Source organism: Prionailurus bengalensis, chromosome A2 (genome assembly GCF_016509475.1).
Source record: "Prionailurus bengalensis isolate Pbe53 chromosome A2, Fcat_Pben_1.1_paternal_pri, whole genome shotgun sequence".
Taxonomy (NCBI): Eukaryota; Metazoa; Chordata; class Mammalia; order Carnivora; family Felidae; genus Prionailurus; species Prionailurus bengalensis.
Window position 1 is genome coordinate 86,046,903 of NC_057348.1, and position 19,737 is coordinate 86,066,639.

General features: G+C 38.9%; 1 protein-coding gene across 10 annotated transcripts in view; it reads right to left on the reverse strand.

Annotated features, from left to right (window-relative positions):
• CACNA2D1 (calcium voltage-gated channel auxiliary subunit alpha2delta 1) overlaps positions 1-19,430 on the reverse strand; it is a 496,257-nt gene extending 476,827 nt beyond the window's left edge. For all 10 annotated transcript variants that reach the window (XR_006298483.1, XM_043588719.1, XM_043588713.1 and 7 more), the window contains exon 1: positions 19,173-19,430. Coding sequence is in view for 9 of the 10 variants with exons in the window: in XM_043588719.1 (XP_043444654.1) it covers positions 19,173-19,267 (95 nt within the window). In the remaining variant the exon portion in view is untranslated. The remainder of the gene's footprint in view (positions 1-19,172) is intronic.
• Between the last annotated feature and the right edge of the window lie 307 nt (positions 19,431-19,737).

The window sequence follows — 19,737 nt, forward strand, 5'->3', positions numbered from 1 at the left end:
GTGCCTTAATTCACAATCTAATTTAAAATGAAGATGGTCAAGAAAGAGAAAGAATAACCCAAAGACTTTCATTTCAGAACCATCTAAGATTAATGGAATAATCTCATAATTTTGAAATAATACATTGGCTTCATAAAAATTACATGATGCAGCAAAGGTTTTTGGTGCCTTATCCATACATAAGCTTTAAGCGTATTTTCCCTTCCTACTGTTTCATGTAGTTCTAAGAAAAAGGCCTCACCAATCCCTAACCAAAGATGCTCACAAAGAAAATAATACTTTTAGATGTGACACTTATGAGACATATGGTTCTAAATTCTCACCCACATTTTCAGCCAAATTACAAATGCATTAAATGAAAACATTCATGTATGAGGGTCATCTTGTCCAGATGTTTTAAATGATGTACACATAAGACATAATAATAGTTAATATTTCTGTAATAATTAAATGTAATGGTGACCAAGTGTTGGACAATTTCCATTGGTAAGAGTTCTGCATGTTTCTTACAATCATGGTCTTTGTAATGCTAAATTACCCATTCTCTTTCTTGAAGGTTATTTTCACACTACATAGAAACAGCCACAAATTTTAGTGTAAGATCCATGAAGTTATAAGGGAATTTACCAATAAGGTATTTGTGTGTGTGTGTGTGTGTGTGTGTGTGAGAGAGAGAGAGAGAGAGAGAGAGAGAGAGAGAGAGAGAGAGAAGGCGCTTATCCTGAAAATCACTTAGAAGGGATAGCTACTCTGGGAGTTACAGCAAGAGTTTGTCTAGCACTGTCAATATTGGCACTGTTATGGGCTTGCTATCCTACCTATTAGTTGGGAGATGCAGCATCTTTATAAAAAGAGCTGTTGAATTCAGTTAGTTTTAAGTGACCCACAAAAGGATTGAATGAGGACCCCTCGAGAGATTCTTAAAATATATAATTCTGTTTTTTAGGAAACAACTTTATCTCAATGGTCGGGAAAACTATAAAAGTGCTTGAGACAACGGTTGAGAATTAAGTGCATAGTGCTAGATTTTACTCAGAAGAGATTGCATAGAGGGGAGCCTGGTGGCTCAGTCGGTTAAGTGACCAACTTCAGCTCAGGTCATGGGTTCGTGGTTTGAGCCCCACGTCAGGCTCTGTGCTGACAGCTCAGAGCCTGGAGCCTGCTTCAGATTCTGGGCCATCCTTTCTCTCGTCTCCTCTCCTGCTCACACTCTATCTCTCTCTCAAAATAAATAACATTTAAAAAATTGTTTTTAATAATTTAATGTGAAAATCTATATTTTAATGCCATTTTTAAACTGAAAACAGCAATTTAGTTACCTTAAATAGCTAAACGAATTAAACCAGTGTTCCTCAGAGTGTGCTCTGCAGATCAGCTCAAGGAAAAGTATAGAAAGAGTGTTTAGACACTTTTGCAACAGTTTAAAAAAGTAATGTTATGACTATTGAACCTAATGATTTAAAAACAAAAGTCGTATCTTTTTAAATTCCATTTTTCCATTCACTGATTTTTATTGTGTTCTACAAAATACATATTTTCAATGGACACGAAATTTAGGGAAAAAAAAAACAAAACCTCTATTCCTTTTGCATAGGTAGTGCAAAAAACACCGCATTAGACAATTACTCTGGCCAGAATGCCCTGGTGTCAGCAAATTAATTAGTGCTAAAGGTATAACGAGGGAAGTCCTGAACCAATCAGGCAATCAGCAGCACTGCCAAACTGAAATGACCAGGTATAGGGAGGGCAGAGCAAGAGAGCACCTGTTTGCAGAATAGAGGGGCCCCTTTTTAAAGTTAAATTTACCAGGTACCCAGTAGTTAGTTATTGTGAAGAAGCATCTTAAGATCATCTTCTGTTTAAAAAGAGAAGACATAGCTATTCACCTAAATCAGTTCACGGAAGAGGAGAAATTTTATATGGATGCTTTCCGTCACAAATGTACACTTCTGCATTAATACTTGATAACTGGGGCATTAGTTAGAAATGCTACTCTTCCACATCAAGATGTATTTAAAAAAGAAATGCTGGGGCGCCTGGGTTCCTAAGTCAGTTAAGTGTCCAACCCTTGATTTCAGTTCAGGTCATGACCTCACGGTTTGTGAGTTCGAACCCCACATCTCGATTGGGATTCTGTCTCGCTCTCTCTCTGTCCCTCCCCTGCTTGCTTTCTATCTCTCTCTCAAAATAAACAAAAATAAAAACCTAAAAAAAAAAAACGCTCATTAGGATTTTAGAAAATCACCTAGTTTATACAGCCCAGGAAATGCAAGTAATTTTAGGAGATTTCAGATATCATGAAGTAGAAACCTTAACTTGGAAATAACTTAAGCCTTTATATTTCAAAAGAATTGTCTTATAATTTTTCCACCCATTTGTTGACGATTTTGTGTCAATCGGCTTAAACCATAGCAGAGAGAAATCTTTTCTTTGTAGAGGGTGAAAAGGTCAGCTAACACCAGTAATGAGTTGTTAGTGAGCTATTGGAATTCAGTCTCCTTACAGGATGGATCAGAACCGAGGTGGCAAAGTACAGGGTGCCTGGCAGCAAAAGGACGATAGGTCATCTGACTCAGCATTTCCACTGTTGGTGAACATCTACAGCTGGAGAAGAACGAGTATCCTATTTTCTGGTTGTTGGTGTGATAGTAGACCTTGTGGAAGAAAGGATTCTCTGTCGGCTCCCACAGATCATCTGCGCTCCTGCAGTGGGGGTTGGGCATGCGATCAAGAAGGGATGTCACTCCCATGACTACTAGGTTGTCCCATGGCAAAGGCAAAGGGGTTCTGTAGATGCAGGTAAGCTCCCAAACCACTTGATTCTGAGTTAATCAAAAGAGCGATGAGCATGGGTGTTGTATTCAATCAGGTGAAAAGTCCTTCAGAGAGACTGGGCTCCTTTCTGAATAGATTTTCCCGCTGGCCTTGAAAAAGTAAACCACCCTATTCAGGACCTGCGGGGTCCTCATGGAAGTGATGTGCGCGTGGCCTCTGGGAGCTGAGAACAAATGGAAGGAGGGAGGAGGTATTCCTAGAACCACAAAGAAGTGTGGACAACTACATAAGTTTAAAAGAGTAAGAGAAAGTAGCCCAAGAAGGGAAAGCAGACCAGTCAACACCTACTGCAGCCTTGTGGTGCCCCGAGCCACAGCTAGACTCCTCACCATGGAAACTATGAGAAAAAATACACTGTTTTAAACCACTGGGTTTGTGGTAATATATTATGCAGTATTAGAAATACCAAACTAGGGGCGCCTGGGTGGCTCAGTCAGTTGAGCGTCCGACTTCGGCTCAGGTCACGATCTCGCGGTCCGTGAGTTCGAGCCCCGCGTCGGGCTCTGGGCTGATGGCTCAGAGCCTGGAGCCTGCTTCCGATTCTGTGCCTCCCTCTCTGCCCCTCCCCCATTCATGCTCTGTCTCTCTCTTTCTCAAAAATAAATAAATGTTAAAAAAAAAAATTTTTTTTAAAAAGAAATACCAAACTAAAGTCAATAAATGAATCTAGACTAGTAAATTCTAAACAAGAGGTTCATGTTATCTACCATCTTCATACAAAATGCCTTTGTGAAGATTGCTTTCATTCACTGTACTTTAAATCGGTAGACAGTACTCAATCTTTTTTATATCATGTGATTCAAATCTTCTTTGCATAAATGCCGAGAATTTAAGAATATCCTGATTTCTCCCATTTAATCACACAATTACATTAGGAGGAAAGCAAGCCAACTGGACACAAGGGAAAGCCACACCGTATGTGATTCTGCACATGCATCTCTAAACTTTAAGATGTGTGATAAGCTCTAATAAAATTCTTCTCGAAAAATTAGAATGGAGGGGAGCCTGGATGGCTCAGTTGGTTAAGCGTCTGACTTTTGGTTTCAGCTCAGGTCATGATCTCTCAGTTCATGAGTTCGAGCCCCACGGAGGGCTCTGTGCTAACAGCACAGGGCTTGCTTGGGATTCTCTGTCTCCCTCCCTCTCTCTCTGCCCCTCCCCCACTCTCTCTGTCTCTCTCAAAATGAATAAACTTTTAAAAAGAAGCAAAATTAGAATTGATATTTTAAGCAGTATAATCAATTTACACTGTTTTTTAAAAACACTGGATAGTATTAATTTATCCCTCACGGTAAGATATGATGTATTTATTGCTAGTCTTAAAAAAGGGGGTGGAGGGGACACGGGTGCCTGAATGGCTCATTTCGTTAAGTGTCAGACTCATTTCGGCTCAGGTCAAGATCTCACGGTTCATGAGCTCCAGCCACATGTAGGGCTCTGCACTGACAGCACAGAACTTGCATGGGATATTCATTCTCTCTCTCTCTCTCTCTCTCTCTCTCTCTCTCTCTCTCTCTGCCCCTCCCCTGATCATACTCATTCTCTCTCTCACTCTCTCAAAACAAATAAACATTTTTTTTAAAAAGGTGGGGCACCATTCTATGCTATACATAGTATCACAATTATTGTGGATACAGTTTTAGAGTTGCCAGCTTCAGGTAACTTTCAACAATTACAAGAAACATATTATCCACAGAGAACATCTAGTATTTATTCCACAAAGCAAAAGCATGAAGTGACAATGGGACATTATTCTTCTGTACATAAGAATGCTACATCCCTGACTTCTTTATACATTTCTTAAGTGCAATTCAAGGGTAGCACAGAGTACTAAAAAGGGCAGAAAACATCAAACTTGACCATTTTTGATTTCAGAAAGATTAACAGAAATGAAACTGAAATAGAAGGGGTAGGAGGTGGGACTTTTTCCAAAGCATACCCACAGGCACTGGAGTACTCAAGTCCCAGGAAAGATCTAGTTTATGTTCAACAGACACACTAATACCACGTCGTTAGGTAACAGTTGGGTTCTGAGCAACTAGATGTTAGAAGGTGCGAAAGCCACATATTCTTCAGGTCCCATATCGTTTGTGATGGAAACAAACAGGAACCCAAGTCACCTGATCCACAAAATTCTCCTGCTTCTAATCATGTATTTATTTGGTACTTTCTATGTGCCACTGCTTTACATGAATTAACATTCTTTTAAGTTTATTTATTTTGAGAAAGACAGCGTGAGTGGGGGAGGGGCAGAGAGAGAGGGAGACTGTCAGCGTGGGGAGCCTGATGCAGGGCTTGAACTCATAAAACCGTGAGATCATGACCTGAGCTGAAACCAAGAGTTGGATGCTTAACCAACTGAGCCACCCAAGCACCCTGAATTAACATTCTTAACTCTCACAACCTTATGAGGTTTTACCAACCATTCAAGTTACCCCAGCAATAACTGGAGAGCTGAGCTTAGAGCCCACAATTTTAACCAACCAGGCAAGTTCCATGAGAGAATTAAGCCTAATGTTCAAAAGCATCCATTCTTTAAAAAGTAACTTCTCTAGGGGCGCCTGGGTGGCTCAGTTGGTTAAGCGTCCGACTTCAGCTCAGGTCACGATCTCACGGTCTGTGAGTTCGAGCCCTGCGTCAGGCTCTGTGCTGACAGCTCAGAGCCTGGAGCCCGTTTCAGATTCTGTGTCTCCCTCTCTCTCTGCCCCTCCCCTGCTCATGCTCTGTCTCTCTCTGTCTCAAAAATAAAAACATTAAAAAAAAAAAAAAAAGTAACTTCTCTATGCTTCTAGAATGGTACTAGTTACAGACCACTTTTGAGAGAACTGAAAAATAGTCTCCCAGATCGTTATCTGTGTTCTGTGGTTCAGATGAAGAAGACTGGTTAGAAAGGCTGCAACCACACCCCAGACGAGCACTTTTTACAGCTTTGAGTACTTGGTAGTGGCATACAAGAATGTGTACTTGATGATACTTAGCATGAATCCAACACCCAAATCCATTTAAAAGACAGGAGACCTGAGTATCTTAGTAGGAATCTGTTCTAATTTGGTCGAGAGGGTATGGTCCCAAGTGGCAGCTGATGTAGCTGAGCATCTCTTCCAGTGATGTAAACCCAACTTCAGACAATAACCATGACGTACAGCATAAAAAAAAAACCTTAAACCCAAGCTCAGAACACTGAACAAGATCTGGTGTGTTACATTTTTTACTTAGTCCTCTCCTTTGATTGCCTGTTCCAGAGAAGACTTTCTCTCAATGTTCTAATCTGTTTAACATGTGCACAGTAAGAGACTATTTAGAAAAATTAAGTAATTCCTAATACAGTCCAAAGACAGCCCCAGGAGTGGATTAAAACTGGAGAGAGACCTCAGCTTCTACTGGTTTCATGGTAAATAGAATGAGAGAAGCTAATAGTCTCCACCCTTTGTTCAACAAATTCAGTGGGACATACACATACCAGGACTTGATGGCCTCTCATTTAAGCCTCATAATCTCCCCTACAAGGTATGGAATGTGACTGCTCTTCTATAGAGGGCAAAACTACAACTCAGGGAGATTAACTTCCCACGGTTACATGGGCTCTATCAGAGGCAGGGTTTAACCTTCACATTACCTGACTCAAAACGCTGATTCTTTCAACCATACCCAAAGGCCTACCTTGAGTTCTAGAAACTTCCAGAAGACACTAGTCTGGTTCTGGCTTTTCTTGAATGGCTACCAAATGCTTCCTAGCAACTTTTGGAGGCCAGTCCTGCAATATGGAATCATTGGGGGTGATTTGATGGGAGAGTTGGAAGATGAAAAAAAGTGTGATCACAGGACTCAAAGCCAACAAAAAATTAAAATTATAGTCAGCGAGTATACATCCCATCCCATCCATTTTGATGTTCCAATTATTCCTAATGAAATTTGCAATCCTTCATATGTATGATAGCACTGCTGGACACTACAAAGCATTTTCAGGTTTTATAATGTCTTCTAAATATATATTCTACATGCATGTAACACATCTGAATCCCTATGTGTATTCTACTGTTTTATTATTTCCACTTCATATGTCATTATATGTTTCTATTATATACAATGTTCACATATACTAATGTTACATACTTATGTTTATGTTTACAGAGAATGCATAAAATATGTAATATTACATATTATCTTATGTTTACACTGTTACATACATAATAAATATAAACATCATATATAATGTTATATGCATCATATTTATATATGCCATATAAATATGATTCCCTGCAATTAGGGTGGGGATGCAGAAGAAAACAGGGAAAAAAGAAAAAAGAAAAAAAAAACAGATTTTGAGTGGCATGTTGGTCTCAGGTTTTAGATCCCTCTGCATATTATAAAAATGGAATCCCAGGGGCTACTCTGCTTCACTTATAGAAAAACCCAGAAGGGGTAGGACCAAATCCAAGGCTTGCAACCCTCAAAGCACCCCTCTGTCATGGTCATTTACACCCAGGGACTCAGCTGGCTTTTAGACACCACACAGACAGATTGTGTCACATCCGATCATTTAAGGAGATGAATGACCTCATCTAATTACCATACATGGTTTGCTCTGTGATGAGTTACCATTCCCCTAAGCTTATTTATTACCATAGAGTATTAATATAAATTTTAAACAATTATTCACCAGCAGACCTAACACCATGTATCAATCCCCTGGGCCCCGAGCTACACATGCACAATACAGTTTTACCTCATGAAAATTAATTCTGATTTCTACATTTATATCAACAGGACAATCAGGTGTTTTGAGAGACAACCAAGCCTTCTACATGTTTAATTTAGAGCAATCTGCACACCCTCCATTGTGCCCATCCTCCTGAGGCTTCCATGGCCCATTTGTCTGTCCCCTAACATTTTCGCAGATGCATATTTAGTCAATTCTAATATAATGTCAAGGCAATGAAGGGTTTGGTATTTTTAAAGTGACAAACATCATAAGAATTTTACACATTCCTTTCTGTGGCAAATGTCAAGATGACTGCCATGACGAGGCAGGTTCCTGGTGCTTGAAAGCACGCTGCTTCAATGGTATCACCAAGTTGTACTCATGAGTCATGTTATTAACGCCTAGCTTCATCTAAAACATCCCTTTCCTCCAGGAATCGATTAAACATGGGCAGGAGTAATTTTATTTAGGTGTTCAATATCTCACCACACAAGATAAGAGTTTGTGATACGCTGACCTCCCTTTATACTGCAAAGGGAAGGGGTGGCGTTAAATGAGTTCAACTAATCATCAGTTGGATGAGTCAAATGAAAATTGGCCTTTTCCAGGATGCTCTTGGCAGATTTGGACTGACTTCTGTGTTGGTTGCTAAAAATGCAACTGGTCTCGATTTTACTATTCTGTGCTCACCCAACTTGTAGGGATGTCTGGAATCATTTCTATAAACATTAAGGACACACGGCTTTATTAACTTTCCAATATTCTGTCTTGAAGCTGAAAACTCACATCTTTGTTTGAAAATGAGAGGTTATCAGCAAAGGGATGACTTTTAAAAATAGATTCAACCTCCTGTGGCACGCTTCTCATACAACAGGTGCTGGCCGAAATGTCAAGATAAAACACATCAAATCCTCTATGGTTCTGCTGTCTTCACGGTCCCTTTTAGGACACAGGTTGTGTCCTTGACCCAGAGACAGAACACTTCATTCCCTCTACTCCTTTCATCTCCTGTTTATGATTAAAGGCTACACAAGTTTTAAGAAGAGACATTTCTAAGGCCTGCTAAGCAATTCCTCTTCCCATTCATTTCAGGCTTTTCTAATGGCCCGAGTGATATATTAGCACAATAATCTAGCTCGCTAAACCTCAGTCATCAATTCATGATCTCTTGAAGGCAGAAAAATCACATGTGGTACAAATAATAAAGCCTGCCCATTAAACAGTCCTTCAGAGATCCCCAAGCATCCTCTCCTTTGATCCTCATAATATAACACTGTGATTCAGGATTAAGTTAATATTATCCTTGTTCTGCAGATGGAGAAACTGAAACTGAGAGTTGGTTTTACTCTGCTTTACAATGGCTCCTCTTTCCACTGGACCTCACTGCTGGAATGTGCAGCCATCCACAAGTGGACCAGGGCGGATGCTAACATACCAAAGCTCCTGCCGTAAAATGGCAGCAAACTACAGCAGGTAAGTGTAAGACGCTGTATCAACCCAGGTGGGATCTAATTTTAGCTCCTAAGAAAATTCAGAAACATTCTTCATACTCTAAGTTTCACTTTCCTCATCTGCAAAACAGGGAAGATACTAATACTTATCTTAAGGGACTGGCTTGAAAGGTGGATCGCTTAAAAAACATGCAGTGTTACTTTACAGTGTTTGGCATATGGAAGAAGCTCACAATGATCAGGAAGCAATATTACAATGACAGGAAGATGGTTGTCAGTAATTAGTGTCCAGACATTCTGCAGGAAGAGACATCAAAATTAGCTTAAATACAGTGTGAATACCTATGGGAGAGAAAAAAGGGCAAAGTCACAAAAGGAAAATAAATAGCCCATTCTTCTCATCTGATTCTTCTCATCTCTTGTTACAAACCACAAGAGTGGTTTTTCCACACCGAGCTGGGACCAATGAGATCAAGACCGATTCTTCGATCCAGTGACACCTGCGATCCTCTCCATTCATTCAGTCATATTGGAAACTCAGGGAACCACTGTGATGGCAGCTGCCCCAGTGATTTCCAGACCTTCAGGAGACATGACATGCCTCTGTAAGGGGTGACCAGGGACAGGCTTTGCAGGAATATCCTGTCAGTGCTTTGTTATCCTATCACATTCATGATTCTGTTTTCTCGAAAACGATCTGCCGCAATTAAATTTCTGCCCCATGCTTAAGACTAGACACTGACAGTAAACGCACCCAATATGCCAAGTAACAAGTATATAATGCTAAATTGGCAAAAGAACTATTTGCTTTTTTTCCCTTTTCACTGATATCTGTCATCTTTCTACCGTAAACAAATGCACATATTAAAACCGCAAAACCGCATAGACCTTCAACATAATCTCTCCAAAACAAGGTAGAAGAAAAAGACAAAAGGGAGCCAAAAGTTGCTGTGTCCCAAGGGACTCTAGTGGGGAACTGGAGTTTTGTCACTATCAAATAAAGAAAAACACTAGTTGGTGCATCTCAAAATTTGGACATTACTGATGTGTATGTATTACATTTCTGAATCATGTCATCCTTCTTGAGAATGGAATCTATAATTTGGAACAGTTCTCTAAAAACATCTCCAGCAAATTAAAAGTGTGTCTATCCAATATTCCAACCATCTGCTCTAATTCTCAAGGCTGTTTCATATTTCAGAAGTTACTTTGTAAGACATTGTTTTTCCTCTTGATCCCTTCCTCACCTGCCTCTGTCAGAACACTCACGCATCAATCATGGCCTCTCTCATCTCTCATCTGAGCCATTTGGCCTTCTCCCTCTGATAAACCCAACCCTCCTGTCTGGTAACACTTATTTGGTTGTGTCTACAACCTTCCCCACCCTCCAAGAGCCTTTTTCTAAAAACTGTCTCTTTTCTGTCAATGACGACTTAAAGAAAACCAGAGACTGGAATGAGAGGTGATCCTGACGGCAGCCCCACCCCTTTTGGCAGTTGTTGGTACATCCTTGACCTTAACTCCCATGACTAATCATCCAGCCACTACCATTGAAAAACATTTCCTCTTTTGATCTAACATAGTCCTATGGGTTTCTGCTATGTACAGTCCCAAATGACCTAATAAAACTCCTAATACTGTAAAGAAAAGAATGCCAACTCCCTTAAACTTTCTTTTCTAAACTGCCTATATCTCTCTTTTGTCACATTGCCATTCCTTGAAAGAATAATCTGCACTTGCTGTTATATTCTCACCTGCTACCAACTCCTCAAGGCACTGAAACCATGCTTCTGTCTGCAGTATCTACTGGAACTGTTCTTATTTTATCCAAAGCCCCTATAGATACGTATTTCTAATCACTTAATAGTCTACAGAGACACGGATGTCCAACAGTGAAACAATTACCTTCATTCACCCCCATCATTCGTCCCGTGTTCTCTAGTCTACAAAGTTCACTGTAGCATGATCTACCCGATAGAGATCTTAGAATGATCTCTGACTTAGCTCTTCCTGATTCCCCAAATCCCACAGCACCTGAAATTTTACTTCTCGATCAGGTTTCATGTCTGCTCTGCTGTCCCCTTGCCACTAATCTTTTGTGGACCCTGGGCATCTCTCACTCTGGGAATGCAATGGTTTACTAAGGGCTCTCGACATCTCTGCTTTAGCTATCGGCCCTCTTGAAATAGTCATCTACAAACTGGGATTCAATTTTTTTCTTTTAATCTTTATTTATTTTTGAAAGAGAGAGAGGGAGACAGAGTGCAAGCCGGGGAGGGACACAGAGAGAGGGAGGCACAGAATACAAAGCAAGCTCCAGGCTCCAAGCTGTCAGCACAGAGCCCAACACGGGGCTTGAACTCACAAGCGGTGAGATCATGACCTGAGCCGAAGTCGGATGCCCAACCTATCGAGCCACCCAGATGGCCCTACAAACTGTGATTCAAGACATATTACTTTTATTTGTAATGCGAACAAATCTCAGCAGGAAGACCAACATTGTTTGTGAATGTAGCGCTGGGATCCCATAAACTTACACGTTGTTGTGAACGCTGCCCATCCCCTACCTCGGGTGAGGTAGAAATAGAGCCCTGATGCAAACATCATATAACCTGGACTCAAACCAATGGCCCCATCCCAAAAACATATCTTCCCACCCAGAAGCCCTATGCCTAATACAAAGCAGACTTTCTTCAACATGCTAGGTGCTTCTCCTTGCTCATGCTCTGACAGATCCCACAGCTTTACAGTGGGCATTGAAATGTAAATGCCTTCAATGGGGACTCCCTTCCTCAGTTTGGATACTCAGTATATAGTTCAGTGCACTACATAATTGGCACTTAATAACACATTAACCATTAAATTACATTTGATGTTAATATCTGAAGAAAGAGATGTTTAAGAAAGAGAGTAACTTAGAAATATTTTTAAAATATAACATGTACTATGTACTTAGAGGTCAGAGGTCTTCAACATACTAACTAGAAGCCTACCTACCTGCAAAGTTATTTCACTTCTTATAATCGAATTGAAGAAATTGACTCCTAGAATTTCTTTTTTTTTTTCGATGATCAGTAAGCTTTTACTAAAGTGTTATACTTTAATGTTTCTTATCCAATTAACCATTTTCCCATGGGTTTCCTAAAAAGATAATGTTTAATTGCTTCTATCTTTTGAGATCTAGACAATTACATTGTCTTTTGTATCTAAGGTGCGTGTCCATAGTATAAATATTTAGGCCTCTATAAATGAATATTACATGTGGTCAACATAATTTCTAGGATAACCACACTCACTTGGGAAATGGGCAAAAAAATGAAAATTAAAAAATAACCAATCGCCCCCTTTAGCATCCTTAATGTAAATTTGCACCATGTAAATCAGAAAGCTCCTTTGTCTGCCTCACAGACACATGCGTCATTTCTCATGGCATTTTCACCACAACACCTTTTGATGGCTTTTCTAAGACAGATTTTCTAAGTGTGCCTAAGCCCATTTATTTTACTGAGCCATTCTTCCCTTAACCCTCAAAATAAGACATCATTAATGCCTAACCATCCCTTTATATAGCCTGACAGTAGGCACCTTAGAACAATTTTATTAGCTCTTTCTCCTCTCTCCCCTAATTATCCCCCACAGTATGTGGGCAAATGTCAGAGGAAACAATTGTCTAGACTGTTTGACAAGTGTTGATCATGTATAACAGATTTATGAGCGCATCAGAATCCCTCAACAATTTTCCAATAGAGAGAAATATTTGAGAGTAAGAGAAAGTCCTCGGAAATAGTCAAAGAAGATTCACAGAAGTAGGCCCTGAGGTCTAATCACGGGTAACTTGGGAGAGAACAAACCAAAAACTCTCCATTTGATCTGGTGTTATATGCGAATAATAATAAATTATGATTAACAGTAAATGTGTAGGTGTAAGAAAGAGAGACAGAGAAGCAGCAATTAATTATCTGAATAAAAGAATACAGGAGTTTTTTTTTTTCTTTTTTTTCAGTTTGCCAGGAGACAACTATAATAAATTTTTAATTACCCAGGAAAAAAGAATTTCAAATTGACAGTAAGATTATCCCCAAATCAGAAGCATTTAAATGGACAACACCATTATTATCCATGGCCATCATTTCTAGTTTAAGTTGTTCTTCCATTTATGATATAGAATTTAAAATGTATTCTATTTTTTTTAATCCAGCAGAAGCATATGGTTAAAAAAAATCAGCAGAAGCAAATGTTAAAATAACATTTAGCCAGAAATATACCGCATTCATATTCAAAGAGAACTTTAAATATTGCTTCATATGTAAGAACCTGATTCTGCATTATTGAAATTAACTGTAAAAGTGTGCCAGTTTGTTAAGGCCACAGGGTCAACCTCTTCCTTGTTTATTATCTCTTTAAAATCTGTATAAATGGCAATTTTAAGGGAGCAATAATATTGAATGACTACAAATTACACAAATCTAAAAGTTTATATTTTGCAAATAACATTTTTAAAACTGTTCACACTTATCCTTTGTTCCTAAAGCATGTCACACCAAAGGTTTAATTCGTACACATTTCTAAGTATCCCACATCTAAATGGCAAAAATAAAAATGGCTCAGTATGCAACGGCCTTTTAATAGGTGCCCAACATTTCAAGTGCAATACCTTCTTTCCCACAGTTATTTTGTTAAAAAGGCGACAACAGCTTCTTGAGACTCATACTTCATTTGTTAGTCATCAATTATGTTAATAACTTGTCTCTACAGGAACTGAGCATTACAACCTGGTTTTTGTATACAATATCTCATTTGATTCTTGACAAATTATTTTGAAATGCTAGTGTTATAAAAATATTCTGAAAGAGATTCAGTCCCTAAAAACAGTTGTGGGTTGGCAGAAATTTGTTAATAAAATTGCCCTAGTGAGGCTTTTCTACCCCAGCAAACCACTTGACGAAGGTTAAAAAAATACATACGTGTGTGCACACACATTTGTATGTATGTAATATGTGCACACACACAGAAATATTCCCTAATAAACAAAATGCTATAATATAAAGTAGACAAATTATCTTGATTATGCTATGTTGATATTTTGAACCCTCACGGGAAAGGTAAAAATCGTAGTTTTCACAAAGTACTACACCATTTTTAGTTCAGTTGACATTAAAGTCAATTGCCTTTTTTTTTCAAATCTGTAAATATGACACAACCAGTTTCATGATTTTGTGCCCCCCCCACACACACACACACACAAATAAATCACGGGTAAGCTACATGGTCAACCATCTCCATACAGTTCCAAGTTTACTGGAAAGCAACCATATGAAAGGCTTGGGAACATCTGTGGTACTAAACATAGTCCATGAAAAGACAAAGTGGCTGACACTGTGGGACACAGCGTCTGATGCACACTCCAAGCCAAGTCCGCAAATGCGGACTGGAGGTAACAGAACAGAGTTCCTACCCCACCATAAGCAGCTTAAATGCTTTTTTGAAATACGACAACAAACAGCTCTTTTATTACAAATGATGGAAGGCTGACACATCAGTAACAACCAGATGTTACTTTTTAGAAATAATGAAACAAATTCTGATTTTTTTTCAAACTTCTGAGTATGATTTACCTTAGAACTCTGATTATGTCTATGCCTGCAAGATAATGAAGGAAATAAACAAATCAGGTGATTTCCCTAAGATATTTTATTTTAACCATTTAAGTCTCCATTTTAAGGTTATAAATCCTTTGAAGACAGACACTAGAAAACATGATGTGAATTGAGAAGAACAGATTGCTTTCTTGGAAATCTGTATCTCTATTAACAAATACGAAAAAGAAATTTCTGTGTATGTGTTCTATATAATTGTACTCCAGAAAACATATCAATTTAATAATAGTTTGTTATGGGTACAATATTTTAAGTTATTTTAAAAGTTCCTAAATGCATTGCTATTTCTTATATATACTTCTAAAAGTAAATAGTAAATTTGAATACACAATTTGCATGTCTTTTTTATATTTTTGCAAAACCTTACCAGGTGTAAATCCAAAAATGAAGAGTATTCCATTAGGTTATTTTTTATCAATGTTGGACAAAAAATAGAAAAGTATCTGTGTAGTCAGGTTTCTTTGAAGAAAAAGAGTGGTAAAGTTTCTATTTTCACAATGAACAACATGCTATAGATTCTAATTTTATATACATTTATTAAGTTAAAATCAAATAGTGAAAGCTATACAAAATAATAAAGGTACATTTTATCTCCTTTTTTGTAAGCCATAATAACCTTAGATTCATGTACCTTTCAAAAAAATTCTTTAGACTATATAAATTACATTCTGCCTAATGCTCATTCAAATGCCAATCCAAATAGCTACACATATACCCAAATATAAACATTAAGAAACTTAACATCATGCTACTACTTACCTGAAAAATATATGTATTGTTGCATATTTTAAATGTACACCTGTGGAATAATAAATGTTATCTTACAATTAAACTTATGAGAACAAATTAAAGACCTGAGAAAGGGATTTATTAATGTTCAATGTTTTTAGGTTTTAATTTACACTTAATATTTTATCTCATATCTCATCTTAGGGCACATTTCCTTGTGCATGTAGTACGTGAACAGAAACTGTTAAGCTCACATGAAAATAATTATGTCACTTCTAACACATGAAAAAGATATGCATTCCACTGTTATGACACAAATAAAAAATTTATTTTCCATAGTCTTTAAATATATATTTGTCAAATAACAGAAAAAATATTTACATCTCAAGTATTTAAACCCCAAAGTACTATTCTCTCATGAGATATATTTTTTCTTGTAGATAGCTATAATTCTTTTTAATATATTTATTTTATTACAGTTTATATATATTATATAATTATGTATTATTTTAATATATTTATTCTATTACACAGTTTATATTAAAAGTTTATATTAGTTTATATTAAAATCCCCATATACCAATGGGCTCTCAGCCAATTATTCTTGGCTGATTGGCATTTTGATATGACTGAGATAAAAGTTTAACATTAACAGTAGTTACACTACAGTGTTTTTCTTTAAATATGGATTTGTAAATAGATTCTAAAATAAAGAGCAACAGATTTAAATTAGCATTACAATACTGGCCAAATACATATTATCCAGAGTTTTAAAATAGAAGTGTTTTCGATTATGTGCCAAGAAATTATTTCTAGAACAAGCAAGAACTCCCTCTTTGAAAACTATATCTTAAACTACCAATATAACATGTGTGTACTGTAACATAAAAATGATGTGTTTTCCATTTATATATAAACCAATATACATTAGATGGTTGCTACCATATGGCATATTTATGATTCCCACTTTACTGAGACAATCATTTCCAGAAGAAAAACCTAACAGCAAAAAAAAAATTGCATCAAAATTCCTTTCTTGGTAGTGTTAAAAAAAAAAAAAAACAAAAACAACACTTCATTATTTCAGGGTTAGGTGTTAGAACTATAACTTTAATCACATTTACTGTACTTTAATCAAGAAGAATATGCTGCATAACAATATATGCTAAAGCATAAAAAATAAAGAAGGTATTTAGAATGATACACTATTTCTTTTTTTATTATAATAAAACTTAAGCCTTTAATATTATTGTAAACATTAGCTAAAAAAATTAAAAGTTTGTATTAGTAATTCTAACTCAAGTCCTACCCACTGAGTGCACAATTAATTTTATACTGTCTCAATGGCATGTTTCTCCTCTTAAACTACTCAAAAACTATTTATACCACTTTTTCTGGGAAAAGTAAAATTGTCAAAAAACAAAAGAATTTATTAATGATTTCTAGACAAATTTAGAAATAGGACTGTAACAATTTGCCTTTAGTGATACTCTAATCTTTGTACTGAGTTTTTATAAACTTGAATTTTTTCCCAACTATTTGAGATTTATCATGGTAAACACTCCGTATGAATTGTTTTCTTGCAAGAAAAGCAAATGGCACACCTTGGTGAAATTAATACTGTACCTTTTTAAATTTCATGAAGTTTGTTCAGAAATCTACCATGAAGGACAAATGTCAACTATCATTTCTCCTGTCCTTAGAAGATGGTATTTTAACTTTTCAAATGAATTACTGAAGATGCAGAAGCCTTACAAAAATAGTGTTAATATTATACCTACAGGAGACTGACTTAGCTCTACAAGGTCTTTTATTAAGCGCTTATTCCACGAAATAATTAACGTTTCACTATTTGAAAACATCTTCAATTTCCTTTGTTAAAAAATAAACTTCAAATCCTTTCAAAGAAAAGAAAAGAAATTGTGGTTTCCTAATTCCTTTTTTCACCAATTATTTTCTTTCTGGTCTCCAGTGAATTTCTGACAGTAAACATTGAATTATTTTAATTTTAGGAAAACATTTTTTGTAGATATCCTTCTCAAAAATAAGGATTTGTTCATTAATATTTTACAATGGGATGTTCAGGGATAGAAGGTTGTATTTTGTTGCACTTTAAAAAGCCATCGTTTTCCCCAATGGGGTGATGGTGTATTCCCTCCGAATGAAACAAATATTGATAAATTGTCAGTTAAAAACACAACATGTTAAAAGCATGTAAACTGAACACACTGATTCCTTTTTAAAGAGCCACTTCTTCATTTGACACAAACGCAAGGGAGTCACTTGAGTTCTAGCTTTATAGGCCAAGCTACAAAAAGAATAAAAAAGTAAATCACTAAAAGTGTAATTGCCTACTAAGAGTGAATTATTCTGAAGCATCTTTAAAGTAATTCTTACTCTATATATTTCAAAATATCCGCTTGGAACTTCCTGCCAATTAAACTAAGACCTACAGATGGTATTTTCCCTTTCGCTTCATAACAAAAAGGATCTGCAATCATTTTTATGGAAGATTATCTAAAAAGGGACATGACTGTAAATCAGTGACGAAAAATATTAGACACTCCCCTTCTCCGGGTTAGAATGGGCATCCTTCAGATTCTTGCACCGGCACCTAATGTGATAAATACTTTAAGCTGCATCTTAAATAAGAGCTGCAGGGTTTCGACTGGTAAAGATTCACTGTTAGCATCCACCAAAAACTCCGGGATTCAGCACTCAGCCAACAAAGGACAGCAAATAATTCCCAACAGCATAAATACCGGGAAGGCTACCTTGGGCTTTGTTTTTGTTATGTAAAATGCATTAAAGTGACTCATCCATTTAAGATCACCTACTCTTAGAAGCTTTAAAGTACCTTTAAGAACCAAAATAAATGCTTTCCCAACCTGCCCCATAGGCTATTCAGCGCATTTTAAAACGTGTATATATTTTTATGAGCTACTGACTTTGCTTTTTTCAAACCCAAGAGAAGAGAATTATTTTTCATTCCCTTCCTGCCGTGTGACTATACAGTTACCTTTAAGCGCTCTATTTCCAGAGCAGCAGCGAATTTTTTAAGTTATTTTAGAAATGTTAAAAATAAGAGAAAATTGCAGGAGACTCTGGAGACGATCATCCCTCCCTCAAAGAATAGGTTCTATTCATTTTAAGAACAGGAAAAGCTTGTCTACCGGCACTTAGATGCTTCAAATGCAGGATGAGGAGGCTGGATGGTGTGGTCCCAGGACCTGCGAGACCCCCAGGTGGACAGCACTCTCAGCTGCGTTGGGTGAGCACTCTTCGGAGGAGAATGACTGTCAAGTGCGCCCAGTAATTTGGGACCTAAACGAGTTTGGGTACCAGAGCAGCGGGAGAGCATCCCCCAGGGCCAAGTGAGGGAAGAGTCCACGCTGCCCTAGCAAGACAGAAATTACCTATTTGTAAAACACCCACCCAAACGCAACTTGTTACCGGACTGAGTCTGATGACAGCGGGTATCTGGATGGAAACTTTTTTCGCCCCAGCACAGCTAAACTCTTTCAGTGTAGGGAATCCTTGCAGAGCTGGGCGGAGGCGCCGCCAGTCGTCGGCGGCGGACGGTTCCCGGGACAGCCCGGCCCCACCGAGGCGCCCGAGACGCCGGTTCGGCGCGCATTCCGGCGGCGAGCCGCGCGCACCTCCCACCCCGGCCTCTCCAGATCCGAGCCCGGCTCGCTCCCCACCCCCACGGGCTGAAAAGCCCCGCTGGTCGGGAACGGTCCCCGCGCCCAGCTCCCGCCGCACCCCTCGGCCCGCACTCCCGGCCCGGCGACTTACGTGACGGCCGAAGGGAACGGCTCCTCCGACGAAGGGCCGATCAGCCAAGATTGGAAAAGTGTCAGAGTCAAGGCCAGCAGGCAGCCAGCAGCCATCTTCGCGATCGAAGATCAATCCCGCCTCCCTCCCCGGCCGGGGGAAGGAGCGGTGCTGGAAACCGCGGGCGGAGGACCAGGAGCACAGTCCGCCCGGACCGCGGGCGTCCGGAGGGCTGGCGCGCCCGGGGCCGGAGCGCGGACAGGCGCTGGGGGCGGCAGGGGCGAACCCCGCGCGGGGGAAGGGGCGGCGGCGGGCGGACCCACTAGCGCGCGTCTGCTGCTCCGCGCCGCGGCTGCCGCGCCTCCGCCGCCATCAAGGGCGACTTTGGAAACAGACCTGGGCGAGTCCGCCGGCGCTCGCGCGCTCTCGCTATCTCTCTCGCTCTCGGTTTCCTGCCTGATTTATTCTCCTGATTGCTGGGGAGAAGGCGGAGGCGGAGGCGGGGGCGGAGGAGGGGTGACGGCGCTGGGGAGGGGGTGGGGGTGGATGCAGGAATGGGGGAATGGCAGGCGGAGAGACTTGTGGC